The sequence below is a fragment of the Danio rerio genome, chromosome 20, assembly GCF_052040795.2.
Source record: "Danio rerio strain M-AB ecotype USA chromosome 20, GRCz13ab, whole genome shotgun sequence".
Lineage (NCBI taxonomy): Eukaryota > Metazoa > Chordata > Actinopteri > Cypriniformes > Danionidae > Danio > Danio rerio.
In genome coordinates, this window is record NC_141040.1 from 34,448,925 (window position 1) to 34,471,585 (window position 22,661).

Here is a 22,661-nt window from a genome sequence, read left to right on the forward strand (position 1 = left end):
AATAGTTCATTCAGATTGGTTTTGTGAATCACATAAAATGATTCATTCGAAAAAGACTCAATAAACATAAGAAGAACATCCAGGGCAGACGTAGATATATTTAATTAATTATGGCCTACGTGCGCCACATTTTTCCATCCCAACGGAAGTAAAAGTCACAACGTGAGAGTGAGTAAATGATGTCAGAGTTGTCTTTTTTTTAGGTGAGCTAATTCGTAAAATCAAAAACTCAGCGAGCTCAGATAAAAAACCTGAGGCGATCTGCTGCCATAATGTGTGCCCGCAGGTATGCAGGATTCACATGGGGGAGAAGTCGCTTTCAGATAAAAAACATGCCGAGCTCTGAGACTGCAAACTCCTCCAGAAGAGCCCATACTTCTCCTCTCAAAAGACACACAGAGAGAAAGAGAGAGAGAGAATTAGATTTTGAAGCTGTATGTCCCACTTTATGTGAGACAGAAGGGTGTTGGGCATGAATACTAAACAGTGTTTTCCCCCAATTACAAGCAAGCTGGGCCAGATCTCCGCCACTGGGGGACAGCTGGAGCTCAGATGCTTTGATTTGACCAAGTGAAGTTCAGATAAGAGCTTCAGTGTGAGTGATTGAGCGATCCATCAGCTGAAAAGAGGGGCAGCCATCGAATATTTGTGTGCGAAGCAGACATGAGAAGGTGTTACGCACAGAGAGCCGTCTTTCTGAGGAAATTCGCCCGAGTCTGAAAGGCGTTTCAATACCGTCTCCAGCATTTGGAGAGCACCCTTTTGTGTCGCTGGCCTTGGCACTGACAAATACATGCATGCACATGCGATTCTGTATCTGTGCTTCTCTCTTGCTTTTTCTCTCTCTCTCTCTCTCTCTCTCTCTCTCACACACACACACACACACACACACACACACACACACACACACACACACAGACACACACACACACAGACACACATACCAGCACACACATTAACAGGATTTGCAAGGAGCATGAGATAGAAGTGTTAGCTTGTTGACAGATAGAAGACTTGAGTGCTTAATATGTTACTGTGTGTGCCTGAAAGCGTATGCTCTTCTGAAAGATAATGTATATTATATTATATTATATTATATTATATTATATTATATTATATTATATTATATTATATTATATTATATTATATTATATTAAATTATATTATATTATATTATATTATATTATATTATATTATATTATATTATATTATATTATATTATATTATATTATATTATATTATATTAAATTATATTATATTATATTATATTATGTTATATTATATTATATTATATTATATTATAGTCTACTGTTATATGCATTAATTATAATGATATTAATATATATTATCTTTTGTTGTTGTTATTATTTTTCTTCTTCTCATTATTATTATTAATATTATTATTATTAAGTACTTTATGGTGATATTATTATATAATACTACTATATATTAGGGAAACTAATATTATTAGAGCAGCACGGTGATGCAGCGGGTAGCACGATTGCCTCACAGCAAGATGGTCGCTGGTTCAAACCTCGGCTGGGCCAGTTATCATTTCTGTGTGCATGTTCTCCCATGTTTTATTAAAATAAATAAATAAATACATACATACATACATACATACATACATACATACACACTTTTTTTATAACTGCAGGTTAACATATGAAGAGTTCTGATGCAAAAACCTCTAAACCTCTAAAAGCCATCTAAATTTTTCTTCTAAAATTTGCATTTTTCTCAGGCTCCTATGTATAAGTTGAGTAATTTCCATTTTTTGTCAATTAACATATTATTTTTATTGCCTTTAATGTGAAATTAGTGAGCATAAATATAGGACTCTCTGAAAAATTTTCATTTCAGAAGAAAATTTCGTAGGGCACTTAGAGGTTTTTCCATCTGAACTCTTTAAACATAATATCCACCCTCTACAAAACACTTTCGTGCCCACCCTATACACATCTGTACTGATTTTGATTGTAATTAAATAACTAATTAATAGCTAACTAAAATAATAAATTATTTTGTAAAGCTGCTTTGGAATGATCATTATTGTGAGAGCGCTATTTATACAAACTTGAATTGAATTGAATTGAATTGTAGCAATGAAATAATGTACATATAATGTTAAAAAATGCATACTGAGACTGAGGTTTTCTCAAGCTTTGGCAAGTGTGGCAGAATGTTACTTTTAGGCCCTGCTAGTACCTTTGAAAAGAATCCCATGACTTTGCTTCTTTATTTAATACGGTTCAAATAAAAAACTCCCCAGTGATTTGCCTTTTGTACTGTGTTCAATCTAAAGGCATAAAGACCTGCATATTCCTCTGAAAAAAAAAGAAAACAAATATAGGTGGCTTTATTCCTTATGAACGGAGCATGTTTCAAAACTTTAAAAAGATGCTCCTGTCACTTTTTATATTTTGAGACAAAAGGAGACAGATTTTTGTATATTTATTTATTTTTATTTTTTTATGATACTGTGATAAAGAATGCTCTGAAAAGCTTCAAATAGCTGTATGTTTTTTCTTATAAGTGTACTGCAGTTCTTGATAAATGATTCTGCATTCCTTTCCTTTAACAGAAAATGAGTTTTGAGGAACAGCTTTGAGGGACACACAGTGGACAATTCTGCCTAATCGCACCACACAGGAGGCGCTTCCAGAAAACACACCTGTCCCACCATCAACCACTGCATTCAGGTAATGCTAATTACAGAGTTTTTGCTTTGTCGCAGTGTTAAACTACTGTTCAAGTTTGGAATCAGTACTTGTTTTTCTTTTCTTTTAATAAATAATTTATTCAGCAAGCAAAGATTTATTAAAGTGGTCAAAATAGACTGATAAAACTTCTGATGTTTTTAGAAAGAAAATGTTAAAAATGTTTAACAATTAAATGCTATTCTGTTCATCAAATTATTCTGGAATTGAGTTTTTACTTGCAACAAATCAGCATATTAAAACTATTTAACCCTTTCAGGCTCAAATTAAATTTTAGAAACAGGCAAAATCTATGCTTTTAACTCTTGCAAATCAGCAACGCCTGCCTTGAGAGGGTTAATGGGTGACATGATGGCGTAGTGGTTAGCACTGTCACCTCACAGCAAGAAGGTCACTAGTTTGACTTCCGGCTGGGTCAGCTGGCATTTTTGTGTGGGGTTTGCATGTTCTCCCTGTGTTCACGTAGGTTTCCTCTGGGTGCTGCTGTTTCCCCCAAAGACGTGCTATAGTTGAATTGAATAATCTAAACTGGCCATGATGAGTGTGTATGGATATTTCCTAGTACTGGGTTGCAGCTGGAAGAGCATCCACTTTGTAAAACATATGCTTTATAAGTTGGCGGTTTATTCTCCTGATGATTAAAGGGACTAAGCCGAACGAAAATAAGTGAATGGTTTCGGAATTTTGATCTTGTGACATTGAAGTCTGGAGTCATGACTGCTGAAAATTCAGCTTTTTGTCATTAAAAGAACATAATAAATAGAAAAGATTTATTTTTTAAAATGTAATTATATGTCACAATATTATTGTTATTATTTCTGCAACATTTTTAATCCAATTGACTCTAAACTTTTGTAAAACAGATGTGTAAACTAAATCAAAGATCATACTAACATTACAGAACACATTCTATCACTAGAAGACTAGTGGTGTGTCTTAACCTGTTTTCCCTGTTTACTAGGAAGTACACTACATTGGAAATAATTTTTTAACACTTTTCATTAAATCATCACATCTATTAATAGTATACAAAATACATTTTAGGTGACAGGGTGGCGCAATCTGTAGCACTGTCACCTCACAGCAAGAAGGTTGCTGGTTCTAGTCCCAGGCTGGGTCAGTTGGCATTTCTGTGTGGAGTTTGTATGTTCTCCCCCTGATCACGTAGGTTTCCTCCGAGTGCTAGAGTTTCCCCCACAGTCCAAAGACATGCGCTATAGGTGAATTGGGTGAGCTGAATTGTCCATAGTGTATGTGTGTATGAGAGTGTATGGAGGTTTTTTCAGTGATGGGTTGCAACTGGAAGGGCATCCGCTGCGTAAAACATGAGCTGCATAAGTTGGCGGTTCATTCCGCTGTGGTGACCCCAGATTAATAAAGGTACTAACCTGAAAAGAAAATGAATGAATGAATTCATGAAAATACATTTTTCTAACCAAATGGATGTTCTCAGATTCTCAAGCTAATATTTTCTGAAAATAAAAGCTTATTATTATTTGCTTTTGATTATCTTTTATCCCTAAGGTGCAAGAAAAGCAATCTTGTAGTAGCAATCTTAAAATATTAAACAAGAATTGTTTAAAATAGATTTCTTTTTAAATATTGTTTATATATTTGGTAACACTTCACAATAAGATTCTTTTATTTAGTATTAACTACTTACTTAATCCCAGGGCCGTTTATACCAAAGTTGATATTTAGCCACACCATGTTGGTGTTTCTTATCACCAAATTTTTATGAGGTGTGTCATTAGCCCAACACTCAACCCCCAGCCTGGAGGACCAGGACATACACACGTACACTACGGACAATTTAGCCTACCCAGTTTACTTATAGCGAACCAAGTCTTTGGACTTGTGGGGGAAACCAGAGCACCCGTAAGAAACCCACATGAATACAGAAAGAACATGCAAACTCCACACAGAAATGTCAACTGACCCAGCCAGCGACATTCTTGCTCTGAGGCGACAGTGCTACCCACTGCGCCACTGTGCCATCCACTAGTATTAACTAACATAAACTAATAACGTGCAATACATTTATAGTGCATTTATTTACTTTTATGATTGATAGTTAATACAAATGTTAATGTTTGTGTTAGTTAACTGTACATTAACTAATGTTGACAGCTTCACTGTGCTTTTTAATTTTGTGTTAGCAATTTTTGTAATCAGTAACAACTACAATTATAAAATGCGTAATAAATATGTATAATTGTTGGTTCAAGATAACTAATGTACAATAGCTAATGTTAATAAATGAAACCTTATTGTACATTTTTATCATATTTTCTAATGACATTATGATATGACGATATGTAAAAAAAATCCAAATTCATAATCATATTCTACTTTTTTAACAGTTAAGAAAACCAACAAGCAAATCATAACACAAGCATTATAGCCATACAAGTCTGCGTGAAAGAAGTTGAGATTTTTATTTAAGTGTATTAACATGCTTATACTTTCTTTTGGCTCGTCATTCCCTCATAGCAAACTAACCGTAAGAGAGGCGTGGTTAATAAAATTTTGTCTGAAGCCATCAAACTGACATCATCACTCTAAACGCAGAAGCAAATGGTCGAACTTTTAAGATTTTCTAAAAAAAAATTTTTCAGTAGATTAAATTGTTTGTGTTCTTGATTAACTAATTGTATTAATTTTTCACCTAAAGTATAATAACGTGTGCTAGCAAAATAAACATTGTACATTTAATTTCTAACAGACTTTAATGAATCAAAGCCCTCTCAAAACTAGTTAAAGCTATGGCACTGAATAAGAAGGAACACAGATCTTCATACAGGAAAAAAAAGTGAGGCATTATAGCTGCATGTACAGCATGACCAATGTAATTATCCACGCTTCACAGACTGTATTTTTCCTAATAAACATATTCTTTTCTCATCTCTGATCTGCCTCCCGTGCAGTTCAGTGCAGTTCATAACCGTCTTTGCTGCAGACATCATTGCCCTTTTACACTTGCTTTTCCAGTAGCTCAGCTAGTAGACTGAGGTCAGGCTAATTGCTGCTTCTTTTCTCCAGATGGAGGTGGATGCGGCAGAGAAGCGTCATCGAACACGATCTAAAGGTGCGTGAGGTACAACGCACTCACATGGTATTGGCTGTATGCAGTCTCAACCTACTGTTAAATCCATTTCCCCACTTCAATCCATAACCCAGGCTTTTTATTGCCTTTCACCAATTATTACTGACGTCAGTAGTGATGAACACGGACTATTGATAGGGCAGGTGAAGCGGAATCTATGAGCCTGGAAAATTACACTGCACATAATGATATGATTCCATTGTGTGATGAAGCTCATGCTGAGATGTTTCCTCACTAATTGTTTTTGATTTCATTGTTTTGCAGTTGCCGTAGAGGCTGCACAGGAGCTATTCAGGTCAGTCTGCCTTTAATATTAGAATCATATTTTTACTTCAAAATACAATGCAACCGTCATGTATTTTTTAGTGTAGAGGGATATTTGGCTTAAAGGAAAAGGGTAAACTTTACAATGATGTTCCATTATGTTAAATGTTGAAGTGAATTTACTGGCATGAACAAACAATGGTCTTTACATTTATTGCAGTATTTATGCATCTTTTTATTTTACTTAATCAAAAAATATTATCTTTTTATAGTCCTTTTAGTTACTTAACTATTTGTTTTATTAACAAGCAAAACTATGGGTTGTAATCAGAGCTTAATTTGTGCCAGAACACGCCAGATCCAGATCCGGCACCTCATTTTACCAATCCCCTTCTCAACCACCCTCCTCTTCGACCGATGTTTACTTACACTTTTTTCCGTGACTTTTCAACCTTCTTCACTTTCGTGAGAGACACCTCTCCATCCTCGGGTAACATTCTGGATCTGTTACTCCGATCTGTTCCGGGAACTTGCAATTCACAAATTAAGCACTGATTTTAATGTGTTAGTAAATGTTGAAATTAACATTAACTATGATTAATAAATGCTGTACAAGTACTGTTCATTTCTTATTTATATATGTAAATACATTACCTAACTTTAACTAACGAAAATGTAATCATGCTTACAGGTAAGTTACTTTTTGAAGTGAAGCAAGTTATGGCTTTTTGTTTTGTTTGATATAATGTAAACTACTGCTCAGACGTTTGGGTTGTTAAACATTTCTGATATAAAAAAAAAGACTAAAAATAGTTAACACAATTGGTTGAAAGAAGTGGGTGCAGATAAGGGGTCTATTTGCTGCAGTTACTTTTATTTACAGTAGGCTTCATTTATTCATTCATTCATTCATTCATTCATTTTCTTTTCGGCTTAGTCCCTTTATTAATCTGGGGTTGCCACAGCCGAATGAACCGCCAACTCATCCAGCACATGCTTTACGCAGCGGATGCCCTTCCAGCTGCAACCTATCTCTGGGAAACATCCATACACATACACTACGGACAATTTAGCTTACCCAGTTCACCTGTACCACATGTCTTTGGACTGCTGAGGAAACCCACACGAACGCAGGGAGAACATGCAAACTCCACACAGAAACGCCAACTGTGCTCTCGTGTAAAGTCTTCATCAATTGCCAAAGTTCAGCTACAAAACTCAAGATCACAAAAACAGAGGACACGTGAAAATTACTAGATGTGTTTTTGTTATCGAGGACTCTTTGATGCAGACATGAGTGCAAAACTTTCTCAAGAAGTCCCAGAAGTCATTGCAGCTAAATAAAGAAGGTGGGACATGTAGTATTTTTTATAGATTTATTACTAAGTTCAGAGATATAAATTCTTTATCACAGGAGTTTCCCTAAACGAGACGGTGAAAGTAAACATTTACATAATAAAATCTAATGAAGGCATAAACACATTAAGGGTGTTGAAATTCGTATCAAAATCTGTTTTATTTGTATTGTGCAAAGCATATTTGTAAGGTTTTGTGCGTGTTATATATATTGAAAAAGAGAAAAGCAATAACCATTGTGTAAATGTGTTGAATAATTTTTCGTTAAAAATGTGTGAAGATCACATGACCATCAGGAAGAACGCAGAATCTCATTTCTCACAGGACGTATTCTCTGTTCTCGCGTTCTCCCGAGTTCAATCATCTGAGGTGACCTGGCAAGAATGGTCTTCACAAGAAAGCAAGTCCATTCTCTGCGTTCTTGGAATTGAAAAAGAGCCATTGCCTCTAAACAAAACACATCAGAGAACATAAGAAGCTGCAATCTGTAGAAAAGACAACTACTGACCAAATGAACATAGACAATGAAGAAACATTAAGCACGTGTGCATTATAATCAGTAACCATGATAACAATTTATAATCTAAAACCAAGGCAAGTGTAAGAACTGGATCTAAACATGGCAAAACAAACATAAATAACTGTTTTCTAATTAAATTTTAAAATGTAGTTTATTCCTATGACAAAATTGTTGGATTTTCATTCATAGTTGAATTGCCTTGATTCTCCAGAAATTGATGCACTTATTAATGTCGGTGTTAAAAGTTGTTTCTGTTTCCATGTGTTCACCATTGTGTTTCTTTTTTTGTTGTTGTTGCTTTTGTTCCCATTTTCCCGCAAGGTTTCTTAGGATGCTCACTTTATAATTTACTGTAATTTACTTTTATTCTTATGTATTTAAGCCATGGATTTCTTCTTCTGTGGAAACCATAGTCTGTTTTTCCCCATATGATATTTAATATTATTATTATTACTTGAAAAATTTTCTAACTTACACATGTGATTCAATTGATGCAAAGTATTAATTTTGTCAGAAAATTGTACTGACCAGGGGTGGCTTTTCCAAACCACGATGTAACTCACGTCTGAACTACCATAGTACGATGCATCATTTGGGAAAAGAACGATGTTGTGACAAGTGTTTCCCAAAACGCATAGTTTCTCTGTCGTAGATTATCGCTTGAACCATGTTATAACGTAAAACGCCCATAATGACACTCTAAACGGGGCGGAGAAACTACTTCTTTAGAGAAGAACCCCATCATTTCTTTGTGCAAATTACATTGTTTTACACAAACACGCATTAAAAATAAAATCCAATTTTGGTTTTGGTAAAAACATGCACTCACTTTCCATATTAACCGAATTATATGTAAATGCCACATATAGAGCCTATGTTTCCTTTACAATATTGAGAATATGACATATCCTATTCTAAAACAAATCACTTACAAAAGCTAATACGTATTCTAATATCACACATTAATCATATGAATAAATAAATAATGAGGCTATTTATTATAAAATGAAATTTAATATTTATTATATATTAGGAAATGAAAAAAATCCTAATTTAATAATAATATTAATAATACCAATGATGATCTTGAAGATGATGATGATATTAATTATTATTATTTTTATTATTATGCATTAGAAATAAAAAAAACATAGTTTAATAATAATAATAATGATGATGATGATGATGATTATGTTGATTATTATTATTAAAAAGGGTATTGTTTATTTATTTTTTATTTTTTAGAAAAGTCTACTTTTACAATTTGACACTTGTAAACTCCAGCAGAAAGTTATAACCAGCAGGCCTATGTCATATACAGTACAGGTACTTAATAAATAACCTATAACTTACTATAAATTAAAAGAATTAACGTATGCTTTTTGTTTTTTACAAGCTTTGGAGACGTAACAGAAATTCCGCTTTTAAATAATAGGTGACCTAAAGCTTTCGCTTGAGGCTTTGTTCTAAATTACATCAATGTTTTCATAGTGCACTGCGAAGGGAACACAATTGTAAACATAAAGATCGCTAAAACTGTACTGTAAAAATAGTTTAACTTTGAATAGAAATAGTATAACTTTGAAATAGTATAACTTTGAATGTTAGAGTGTTCTAAATGAATAGGGCATAGGGGGGATAACTGGTAATAGAACACCGCCCGAAACTATGTTTCTAACGACAGCTGCAGAGCTGTAGTTGCGAGTGCTCAAGTTTGTGACGCAGTTTGCAAATGTTTGTTGGACCGATGGATTTGGAAAACGGCAAATCAACTAACTATGCTTGTGATGACAGAACTTGCGACCTTAGTCGGCTAACAATGGTTTTGGAAAACGCACCCCAGGGCTTGACATAAACAATTTTGTTGTTGGGAAAAGCTATTTTATATGCATAAAATTTGACTTTGGCATACTAAAATTACTTAATTTAGATTTTGTGTTATTTTCACATGCCTGCTCATTCATTTCACTTTTTTTGTGTGTTGTGTATGACCTTGCTCAATGAGCATGAGCAAATGATCTGTGAATTCATTGTGTCGCATTGCAATTAGTTGTTATTTCACATGACTTTTCAGAGCTCAACACTAAGGATTTACCTAATTTTTCTGTGGCCACACCAAAAAGAAAAAAAAAGTTAAAACATATATAATTCTTAGCCCAAAATACCTGTAAGCAAAAAAAGTGAAAAACATACAGTGATAATTAAAGAGTGATCACGTAAAGGTGAAAGTGTAAGTGACCTGCTGCTTACAAAAAGACAAATCTGGAGCTCTTGAAAGCTGCAGAACTGTGGGTGCTCAAGCGTTAATTTTGCCCAGTCTATTTAAAAGAGAACCAATCACACCAGTTACGTTTCCAGGAACAGATGCTTCACGAAAGTAACCATTTCGTTTGGAAACTTTTAAACACTTTTAAACTTTTAAACACTCGCGCGCATCACATCACCTAAAATCAGCCTTGACACTGAAGCCCTCGTCAGTGCTTCAGAATTGCCTGTGTCTCAGCGTGCACGTGATCATCTTCTCATTTGGTATTCAATTGCTTTTTTTTGCTTACAAAGTTATTGTTGTCATCTCTGAACATCTCACGCTGAGCCCTCATTGGGCAATTCTTATTGTTGAACTTTGCTTTTTAAGAAAGCTACAATTTAAAAATCTTCAAACAGCAAAAGTGGCTAGTGGGAGTGACTGTCAAACCCGTCACAGCTGAAATCTACCCGCAATTGATAGGTTAGGTGTTGTTGACAAGCCCTGGTACTGACTTTAAATATTTGAATGGAAACATTTTCATTTGATCAGAAATGTTTAATGAAAGAAAGGTTAATGCGGTTATAAATAGGTGTTTTTTTTAGATCTAACTCACTTATCTAGTACAAAGGATCTCACATTGTGGTTTTTAGATTCTAAAACAGGCACATGACGCAATACACATGTGCGTTCAAGGTGGCTACAAGCATAATTTTGCTAATTGATTTTTTTCCAATGTGATTTATCCAATATGGCAAGTACTACAGGCAGAACCTATAAATAGACCTTTCAGTGTAATTGCCTTCAGTGAGAACATATGATTCTCCCAATTAGTATTAGTAAATATCCCTGCGCTCCTAATGAAATCATGCATCATGATGAGAGTGAATGGCCTATTTTTCCTCCAGGGCGGTGAGTCGTTTTACTTATATCTGCCCGTCACTTTATCCCCCTGCACATCTTTCCCTTAAGCGCAATTCACAAGCCTCCTAAATGGCAGCATTTTCCTCATTAAGAATGGTTTAACACCCACGCCGTTGTTAAAAAAGGCCCTTTTTATATTTCGTGGCTACGTGTCCAATTACAATGACAGCGGCAAGGACACAAGGGTGTGTGTGTGTGTGACTCCTGGAGTGTGGTTTGACCGGTTTCTCCAGCGGCTCCTCTCTACCATGTCATCTTTATTACGATGTCAGAGCAAGTAGAGAAGTGAAATTCCCTCTATTCTCTCCCTCCTTCCCAATCATCGGGGCAATCTGCTTCATCAGCAGGTCCAGGCCTGTAGCTGCGGGCGTCTTTAACACCGGTTACACTCACTGATGGGTCACCAGCTTGATCAGACACAGATCCCCAGCCAACATCATCAAGCGGAGATGCTTCTTGCGCTGGGCTAGACATGTTCCCGCTCAGATTGCTGCACTTTGGCTAGATTTACAGATTAAAATAGATCCTGGTTTTACGTATCATTGACTCCAATTTCCAAGCCAATGAAGGTACATTTCAAAACTAGAAGCATGAAGTAAAACTTATCGTTAAACTTATGCATGCACAACATTTTGCAAAAGGCTTGACACTGTGGTGGATATTGTACACTGAAGTTACTCAAAGAACATTTATTTATATAGCTTTATGTTCTTTAATAATATTATCATCACTATAAATACATTTATTTCTTGTTTTTTACAGTTCTGCCTTTTTTCACAAAAATGCAATATATAAATTCACAGTAGCATACATGTACAGCACACCGAAGCCACTTAAAGTACAAAATATGTTAATATGACTATATAATTATTATCTAGCTATTATTATTATCAGAGTGGGGGAAAGTTACTTTTGAAAGTAGTACATTACAATATTGAGTTACTCCCCTAAAAGTAACTAATTGTGTTTAAAAAAAGATTTTAAACCTTTAAAATGTTTAATAACAACATGAACCGTAAGATGAAGAAAAAAACATCTTCAAATCAAAATAAATCTTTGAGCTTTATACATTGAATACATTTCTTCATATGGCCTTAACAAATGTGTAAATTGTTCCCACAATGAAAAAATATTATTATATTACAAAACAGTATTCGCTTCCACAGTAGGCAGTGGCTGCACCTCCACAACAATAAATGCAATAACCATTTTTTTTACTTTTGTTGAATGAATTGTTTTACCTGGAGAATGTGAACTAATGTCAATAATTTAGTAGTTAAGCTGGAGGTATAGTCCAAGTCAAACCAGTTTATTAAATTGTACAAACTTGATGGTTTGCATCTTCAGTACTAACATATCGGATACCCTCACAGACTCTAAATAAACCAATATCCTGAGTTATTCAGTTACTAGACCAGTACACTGACTCATCTGCTGTGAAAAAACAAACCTGATGATGATGATGAATGTGAGCCGACTGTCTCCTCCCTCGCAGCACGTCCTCTCATTCAGTGCGTGATTTAACCTGACTAAGTTCATTTTCTATCCGCAATATATTTTTAAAGCCAATTAAGCATCTTAAAAAGTTACTCGCAGTGCATCTTTTAATGTAAATGGTATAATATTACTTAATTTTTTATGAATATAATTTTTTTTCCATTCTTATCTCACAGTTATGACTTTCTTTCTCAAAAAAGTGAGATATAAATTAATACATTGGCATATGTATAAATATGATTTAACTAGCGAATGTGAGTTTGTATCACTCACTTTTAAAAGCAAATTAAGAATTATGAGACATAAACTGACGATTGCAAGGACAAACCACTGAATTGTGAGATTAGATAAAATTTGACTCTAATTTTATTCTCAATTCCTTTTTAGGTCTCGAATTGCAAGAAGGGATCCCGCTGCAACCAGAAGTTTTCAATAATTGTTGATATTATTACAAAACAAATGCTGTTCTACAATAATTACTGTTTTTTTCATTACTGTAAGGGATATATTTGTGGTTGAGGAAGGGGTAAACATTTATAAAATAGAATTTAGGTATTGGGTAATTTAATAAATATGTATAATTCTTGTAACTTCTGGCTGCTGCTGTATCCCTTCTAGGCACTAAAGTAATGGTATAGAGATTATGTTCACCAATAGAGATAGTTATGACTCACACTGGTTACCACACTGGTAATGCTCTAGTGCAGAGATGCCCAAAGTAGGGCCTGCAGGCCAAAGTAGGCCCATTGTATCCTTGGATTTGACCCACCATACCATCTAGGAATAATGAAAAGGGTTGGGGTGAATGCCTTCATTTGCAGACTTTAATGCAGACATCTTCATTTCTAATTTTACATAATCGTTTTGTTTGTTTGTTTGTTTTTATTGCTAAAAAAAGCAAACTGAAATTAAATGTTTCAATTAAATAATGTAAATGAATTTTGTAAAACAGAAATACTTTAACTCGACAAATAAAGAACTATGCAGAAGGCATCGGCGAGCAAATCAAGGCAAAAACTAGGGTAACTATAATGTTATAAATGAAATTATTTTTGTTTAGACTGTAATATGTTTATTTTATAAAAGCCTAAAAATATTATGCTGTATTAGTTCATATAAAACTATGTTTTATAGTTATTTTTAAACATTAAGTAAATTAAAGGAAATTACCCATGACGCCCAATTGCCTCAATAAAGTTTGTTTTTTGTCCCTTCATAAGAAAAAGCGTGGGCCCCCCTGCTCTAGTGCTTAAACCATGAATATGAAATGAATATGGACGAACATGCTGCTTACTGCTGTTCAGTTATCAAAAGGTAGTCATATGCTGGACTAACTATTCATCATTAATTATTGTAATATTGTTTTTCTGTGATATGTACCAAGGTCTAAATAGGCTGTTGGATTGTTTTGAATGCAATAGATGTGCCATCACAGGTCATTAAAGTTCCCCAGTAATTCCTAAACACCCTGATATGAATGAATAATATATATAAAAAAAACTTCAGTTATAGTAAATAATTGCACTATTATGTTTCCAGAAAGCACATAATTTGTGCACAAACTAAGCCTAAAAGGCAAAATAATAAGGCCAATTAAGGATGGGAAAGATCCATTTCTAAAAGCATAAACATCAAAAAAAAAGTTTTAATTACTATGTACTCACATTTTGTGAAAAATGAAGATGCAGTCAATAGTTGTTTACTTATTGTGTTTTTTAATATGAGCTGTAAAATTATTCCGTTTTGATCTGCTATTTCCAGTAAAAAAAAAAAAGAAAAATAATCACAAGTGCAGTTGCAATGATAGTTTAACAAATTTTAATTGATTAGACTACCATTCAAAACTGCTTTTACTTCATAAGAAATACAGTAATGTGGTAAAGAAATTGTGAAATGCATAACATGTTTTGTAATTAAATATATTTTAAAATGTAAAAATCTGAATTTTTAGTTGACAGCAGTTTTTAAATGAACTAGATGTTGCAATATTTGATATTTTATCAAATTTATTTAGATTATTTTAATTAAATAATGTATTTTAGTAATTTTTTGATTTTAAAAAATCACATTTTTGAGGATTCTTTGATAAAATTTAGTTCAACACAACAACATTTATATGAAATCGAATACTTTTGTAACATTACATAACGTAACAATTATGTAAGAACAATTAAATACCTTCTTGCTGAATAAAAGTATTGATTTGTTTTTTTATTTAATTTTTGAAATCCTGTTCATTATGGAGAAAAAAATACATTTTAATATATTTTCAGTGTATTTAATGTTATATCTAATTTGACCTTTCAATACAAACACCAGCTTCACTTCTGGCTTAAATAGGCTTCATTCTCATAAGTGTACTGGTTGAAATAAGTGTTGAAACAAGTGCTTAATAAGCACTTTAGGCAATCAGTAACTTACTAAGCTGCTGATTTTTCTGGTCTGACCCTGAGCTCAAACAGGGGCAGGAGTTCTAAACTTGGATGTTTTCCCCCATGACTTTTAACTGGCCGTAGACCTAAATGGAGCAGCCAAATGCAATATATGAAATATGAAATACAGAGCCTGGTGACTCATCGGGCCTGGAGGACACTGGGAGCTCTCTAAATCTGTAATGAAGGCTGATGTGCCACGCTTCGAACACAGTCAGCAAGATCAAGCGTGTGTGTGTGTGTGTGTGTGTGACGTCAGAAGTGTATTAATTATTTCTCTTGTCTCCAGCTGTCCCACACCTGGCTGTGATGGTAGTGGACATGTCAGCGGCAAATACGCCAGACACAGGAGGTAAGATCTCACCTCTCCTTCATATCAATGTGTGGACATCCAACTAAAAAAAAAAAAAGGTAAAAAGTCTCTGAATGAAAGCTCTTAGGCACTTACAGAAAAGCTCAAGATCAGTTGCAGGATTAAGTCGCTGAATTTGAATTAGGCTTTCTTTCTTTCTTTCCTTCACTTTTTATACATCAGAAATTGTGAAAGTGCAGCTATAAGATGTGAAACTGCTGGCGTTTACTAAAGTAAAGTGTTTTAACATACTGTGATATGTTTTCTGGACTGTGGCGGTAAAGAATTGAAGAGTGTTGTAATGGACTGGCTTACTTTACAGTACATTAGTTCTCAGCTTTAGCATTTTCTTTTTGTAGCCTAAAACTTTTCTCCATCTAGTAGAGCCCTGTGATTTCTGTAATGTGGATAATGCAGACAGACCAGTCCAATTACTAAAGTGATCAAATCTGTGAATGTTTGTTTGAAACTATGGTCATTTTAGCAAAAGGATTTTCACAGCAGTGTGGCGAAATAAAAGATTGGTGTAACTTTAGGGAGTTATGACAAAAGTTAGTTTTAATATATTTATTTACATTAAAATTGATATATCAAAGTGTTAATAAATATATTATAAAAAGAAAATAAGAAAAAAGTCAAATGTGTCACAGTTGGTAGGTGGGAAAGGAGTGAGGACTCAAATGCGGACTAAAAATGAGTTTATTAATTATAAAATAAATCTAAAAGGCAACAAAAAGCACCCCGAGGAGAAAAGATTAACACAATAAATAAACAAACAAACCTTGACTGGGCTTGCAGGAAAGAGCAGGGCTAAACAGGACTAGACAGGACCAGGCGATAAACAATGTGTGACGAACTGGCACAGAACAGCAAACAAGAGGAGACTATAAAGGGAAAGAATTAACAAACAAACAGGTGAACTGAATAAACTAATAATGGGTTAACAAGGAGGGTGGTACTAGGCAATAGACATGAGAACACATGACATAAAGACATGCTGACAGTACATTTACATTTACATTTAGTTATTTAGCAGACGCTTTTATCCAAAGCGACTTACAAATGAGGACAAGGAAGCAATTTACACAACTAAGAGCAACAATGAATAAGTGCTATAGGCAAGTTTCAGGTCTGTAAAGTCTAAGAAGGGAAGTATTAGTAGTATTAGTATTTTTTTTTTTTTCGGGTACAGTTAGTGTGATATTCAGAGAGGCAATTGCAGATTAGGAAGTGAAGTGGAGACTAAATAGTTGAGTTTTTAGTCGTTTCTTGAAAGTAGCGAGTGACTCTGCTGTTCTGATGCAGTTAGGGAGTTCATTCCGCCAACTGGGCAGATTGTGCGTGAGCATTCGCGAAAGTGATTTCTTCCCTCTTTGGGATGGAACCACGAGGCGACGTTCATTCACAGAACGCAAGTTTCTGGAGGGCACATAGATCTGCAGAAGTGAGAGCAGATAAGAAGGAGCAAGGCCAGAAGTCACTTTGTAGGCAAACATCAGAGCTTTGAATTTAATGCGAGCAGCAACTGGCAGCCAGTGCAAACGGACTAGCAGCGGAGTGACATGTGCTCGTTTATGTTCATTGAAGACCACTCGTGCTGCTGCATTCTGGAGCAGTTGAAGAGGCTTGATAGAGTTAGCTGGAAGCCCAGCTAGTAGAGAGTTGCAGTAATCCAGTTTGGAGAGAACAAGAGCTTGAACAAGGAGTTGAGCTGCATGTTCAGATAAGAAGGGTCGGATCTTTCTGATGTTATAGAGTGCGAATCTGCACGATCGAGCAGTTCTAGAAATGTGGTCAGAGAAGTTTAGTTGGTCATCAATCTTTACTCCAAGGCTTTTCACCATTTTGGATGCAGTAATGGTTGCCCCATCCATCTGGATTGAAAAGTAATGGTGTAGAGTCGAGTTGGCAGAAACTAGCTGGGTATCATCAGCATAGCAGTGGTAGGAGAATCCATGTCTCTGGATGACTGGTCCTAGAGATGATGTGTAGATGGAGAAGAGAAGTGGCCCAAGAACAGAGCCTTGAGGTACCCCAGTGTTTAGATGCTGTAGGTTGGACACCTCTCCCCTCCAAGACACCCTGAATGACCTGTCAGAGAGGTAAGATCTGAACCATTGTATAACAGTGCCCGCAAAGTCCAGTGACTAGAGCGTAGATAGCAGGATCTGGTGGTTGACAGTGTCAAAAGCAGCTGACAAGTCCAGCAAAATGAGGACTGATGATTTAGAGTCTGCTTTAGCCAGTCTGAGATCCTCCACGACCGAGAGCAGGCAGTCTCAGTTGAGTGGCCTTTCTTAAAGCCCCATTGCTTGTTGTCCATGAGATTGTTTTGAGTAAGAAAGTCCAGGACTTGATTGAACACTACTTTCTCCAGAATATTGGCCATGAATGGAAGCAGGGATACTGGTGTGTAGTTTCCAAGTAGCGTATGGTCCAGGTTGGGTTTCTTTAGCAGTGGGGTTACCCTAGCCTGCTTAAATGAAGTGGGGAATAAACATTAGACATTAGAACTTTATTGTCATTGTAATTTTCATACAACTAGATTTGTTAGGCACTGTAGCTCTTTGACATCAGCACAAGAAGGAATATAGAATATTATAGTATAAAAAAGAGGCAACACAAGCCATGAGCTCACGTAAAATGGGACTAGAACACGCAGCCAATGACAGAACTCATTAACTGGCCGCGTGTTCACATGAAACATAACCTTAAATCATGCGGTCACACAGAGTCACATGCTTTGACAACGCCAACACATGATAAATAAAAACACTTACTGTGCACTCACACATGCAACGTACATGTTCCATCCCAGCGCCAACCGAAACCAAAACCAACCAGACTGAGACATTGAGAATGAAACAGCACGCTGCAGACAGAACAAACACAAACACCAGGAAGAAAGTGCGCATCCCAAGCACGTCCGGTCAAGATGCCACTTATACAGTACAAAGATGAATACAATGACAGAAAATCAAATCTAAGAATACTCCAGCCGAGCACAACATACTAGATAAGACAGGACTAGTGTCTGGACTCCAAAACAAGAATTAACAAGACCAAAGTGGCAAAATCCTGACAAAAATGTATTTTTTAAGAGTTGAAGAATTGTGTAATTTGAAATTGTATAAATACAGTATGTGTACTGTAAAATATTAAATAGCTAAAAGCTTCATAACTTCAATTAATTAGAAAAAGCTGTTAATTATTAAATATTAAAGATTAGTCCAAAGAGTTAATAAAAATGGTTATCTCGAAAAAAAAAATTGCAGAAACTTTTTAAAAATATGTCAGGATTCATTTTAACCTATTTTAGCTTGCCACCTTGGTTTAATCCCCATCCTTCAGATTTAATACTGATTTTTATTCATAATCAAGGATCAACACTTTGTGGTTTAACAGAATAGTTGAGCATTTATTTGCCATATTTAATTATGTATTAAATGTTGTTCAACATATACTGTAAAACAGAGGTTCTCAACCCTGTTGCTGGAGATCTACCAGTTTTGGAGCTGAAATGTGCAGGAAGGTAGATCTTCAGCAACAGGGTTGGTCACCCCTGCTGTAAAACATTCATGTCTCTTCAATAGACATTGATTGACCCCCACAGCACGGTATATGCAGAAATATGCAGAAGGACTTTTAATTTTTCAGTAACCTGGGTTATCGCTTTCAGTGAACTGCACCGTTACAATCTTGGGGCATTTAAGGTATTAAATTAAGGTTTCCTTTAAAAATCAAAAATCTCCACTGCCTGATTGATAGACAATAGAAAGTGGGTCTTAAAATGTACAAGAAGGAGTTTAAACTTTCCTGGGACATGTCTTTAAAATGTGAACATTAATTTTACCTCTCTATTTTCAATGGAGTTTCTGCACTCGCCTACTAATCCTGACGGGTGCGTGCATGTAAATGGCTTTTCATCTCATTTTACGCTTGAACAACTAAATAAACAGTAAAGTCTATTTAACTGAATATATTTTAATTTCATTACACCATTGATGCTTTAAATGGAATCGTATAAAATTGAAAAAAAGTCACATTAAGTTTATCAGTGTAGAAAGAAACACTAGCTGTGCATATACCCTATTTATATGGTTTCATATGCAATATTTTTTAAACTTAAAGTATCAAATCTTTGGTGGAACAGACCTCAGATCTCTCAAATTTCACTACAATATTCAATTCAATTCATCTTTATTTCTATAGCGCTTAATGATATCTTAAAATATCCTTATTTCAAAGATAAATGAATGTCTTTTAATGGTTTGGAGAGACATGCGGGTGCATCACATTACAAAGTTTTCATTTTTGCCTTGGAAAACATGAAAACGCTTGCTAAACTGTTGCTACTCAGAATATCCCACTCTCATTAGCACACATTGGGAGTATGCGGAGGCCATCAGATGATAGGTGCGACATCTTTTAATATTATAATCAGCTTGTCAAGCATCTTAGCGAGATTGTGCTGTTTGTTCCCACTTTGACAAAAAAAAAAAAGTATTTTAAGGACAGACTGCGGAAGCAATACAAACGGCACAGTTTCAGACAACTCGAGATAATTAATGTTACTTCAACAGATATAAGTTCAGAGTTTTAAATATTTAGGTATCTGTTATGCTGACACCAATTTATTCCACAAATCTGTGAAGCTAATAGCATCTGATTTGACAACTGTTGTCAAAGTCGAGTTTAACAGTATCTGCTCTTGATGCTATTTACTGTACCTCAGATGAAAGATACAAAATAAAGGAGGCAGAAGAGAAAAGATTGATGGATGCGTCTGCCGTGTCACCTCATCAGCCAAGCCCTGTGAACCACCAACCAGAATTGCATTTGTGCAGCAGACAAATGGTACCTCTAGCAGACCTCTCACTGAAAAGGCAGGGAGAGGGCGAGAGAGTGATGAATTACCCCCAAATGAGAGGGTGGGGAGAGCGCGGCGCTTCCGACTGCGCTGTCAGAGCTCGCTAACATTTGGGGGGCATTTGAGGGAACATTGTGGGAACGGCAGAGTTGTAATGAGGACACTGTGTTATACCTGTGCAGCGTCTGCCGCCCTTTACCACTCCATTAAAAAGTAATAATGACAAAACAACAACAGCGTTTGTCTCCCGCGGCATACATTGGGTTATATCACAGCGGAGGGTCGCAACCTTAATGTATAGTCGTGCCGGCGGTGGTGCAAACTCTTGTAATGTATACATTGTAGGTTTATGTATTGTAATGACCTCTCAGGGCAAAACATTATAGGAAACTGAAGGGTACATCAGAGTTTTCAATTTCATAACGTACACACACACACACATTATGTGCAGAAATGTTCCTTTAGGTATATGGCAGATTGTCACTTCAGCAGTATTTTAAAGGGAATACTTTGTAGTGTTTTTAAAGCTAAAATTTTCATAATAGTACCATAAGGGTGCATACATAATATGCAAAAGTCTCTTTAAGAGGCTGGTGATTCCCTGTTGTATACCTAAGTGCAATTTTGCTTGTTTTTTTGTGTACAGTAGTGTTAATTTAATCAGCTACACTACCTGACAAAATTCTGTTTGTCGATCCCAGTTGTAAGAGCAACAAATAATAACTTGACTTCTAGTTGATCATTTGGAAAAGTGGATTTGTCAGATGAATCATCTGTTGAAAAAATACCAATACAGCAGAAGACCTATTGGAACCCGCATGGATCCAAGATTCTCACAGAAATCAGTCAAGTTTGCTAATGGAGAATTCGTGGTCAACATCAACAGCCTGAGGTATCAAGACATTTGTGCTGCCCATTACATTACAAACCACAGGAAAGGCCAAATTCTTCAGCAGGATAGCGCTCCTTTTCATACTTCAGCCTACACATCAAAGTTCTTGAAAGCAAAGGTGCTCCAGGATTGACCAGCCCAGTCACCGGACAACATTATTGAGCATGTCTGGGGTAAGATAGAGGAGGCATTGAAGATGAATCCGAAGAATCTTGATAAACTTGTAGTCCTGCAGCAACGCTTTCTTTGCCACTCCAGATGACTTTATTAATAAGTTATTTGAGTCATTGCAGAGATGTATGGATGCAGTCATCCAAGCTCATAGGAGTCATCCACATTTTTTTTTCCCACTGAACCATGACTTTATATTCTATCTTGTACATTATTTCTGTAAAGTGACAATACTTTTGTCTAAGCAAAGTCAGACCTCACTGTCGTAATTTAATTATTAAAAGTCAAGGCATGGTCACATTTTATTTTGGTAAAATAAGCGTAATCTGCAGGCCCCTCATAAGCCACTTCTGATATCAAAACACTTCCTAAAACTTGGATAGGTGAAAAGACTGTTTGTAGTGTATATATAATTTTTTTCTTTGTCCTGTTTCAAATAACTTTTTTTTCTTTTCGTTTTACCATATTTAATCAATCTTGTCCTGTCTTTTGTCTATTAAGATTCGGATATTTTCAGTTTTTGTTTTTCATGTTGAATAACAGTTGAACTGTTATTTTGGAGGACATTATAATTATATTTTTTTAGATTAAAGATTGTTGGATGATTAAAGATTGATGTAATTTCAGAAATGCATTTTTAAATTCCATCAAAATTGTTGCACTGTCTGTGGTGAGTGCAAATTTAAAAAATGTGGGTTATTTGACCTCATCTAATGCTAATTTATTATTGGCTATTTATCATATAAACTGACACACTATTTTTGCCTTATGAAAACTGGTAAAATGTCTCCTAAAAAGACAAATAATGAAATTCCTTACAGTAAATCAAATAATTTCAAAGACTAATTGTAAAACAGGTTTCATAAATGCATTATTTAGCAACAGAATAAAGTTTAATGCTCGATTTTATCACAATTCGACACAAAGTTTGCTAAAGTCACAGGCTGTTTAATAGTTTAATTAAAGATAAATATCTCAAATTGAGATTGTTGAACTCCAGCTTAATATTTTTACAGTATATGTATTTTCAGATAATTTTTGAAGCTGAGCAAAATTGAGTGCAGAAAAAGTATGTGCTTGTATGTAGTATGTATTATGTACAGTATGTAGTATGTATGTCTGTCACTCTCAATTTAGATTTCATTAGCCCTTTATATGGCCTATCTAAGTACTCATTGGAAAAGCCTTGGAGTGTTACCAAGGGTTATTACAAGACTTGAACTTATATGAACTTGTGTGTGTGTGTGTGTGTGTGTGTGTGTGTGTGTGTGTGTGTGTGTGTGTGTGTGTGTGTGTGTGTGTGTGTGTGTGT

At 35.2% G+C, this 22,661-nt stretch overlaps 1 protein-coding gene across 7 annotated transcripts in view; it reads left to right on the plus strand.

Annotated features, from left to right (window-relative positions):
• The window catches only part of myt1la (myelin transcription factor 1-like, a), a 130,703-nt gene that overhangs the window by 38,983 nt on the left and 69,059 nt on the right, over window positions 1-22,661 (plus strand). For 5 of the 7 annotated variants that reach the window (XM_087297226.1, XM_087297228.1, XM_087297229.1 and 2 more), the window contains exons 2-5: window positions 2,585-2,702; window positions 5,763-5,808; window positions 6,091-6,121; window positions 15,354-15,416. In XM_087297226.1, coding sequence (XP_087153352.1) covers window positions 5,763-5,808; window positions 6,091-6,121; window positions 15,354-15,416 — 140 coding nt within the window. In that variant the 5' untranslated portion in view covers window positions 2,585-2,702. Of the gene's footprint in view, window positions 1-2,584; window positions 2,703-3,670; window positions 3,773-4,692; window positions 5,809-6,090; window positions 6,122-15,353; window positions 15,417-22,661 lie in introns of those variants that run through there. The other 2 variants (XM_087297227.1, NM_001044899.2) reach the window with 2 other exon arrangements.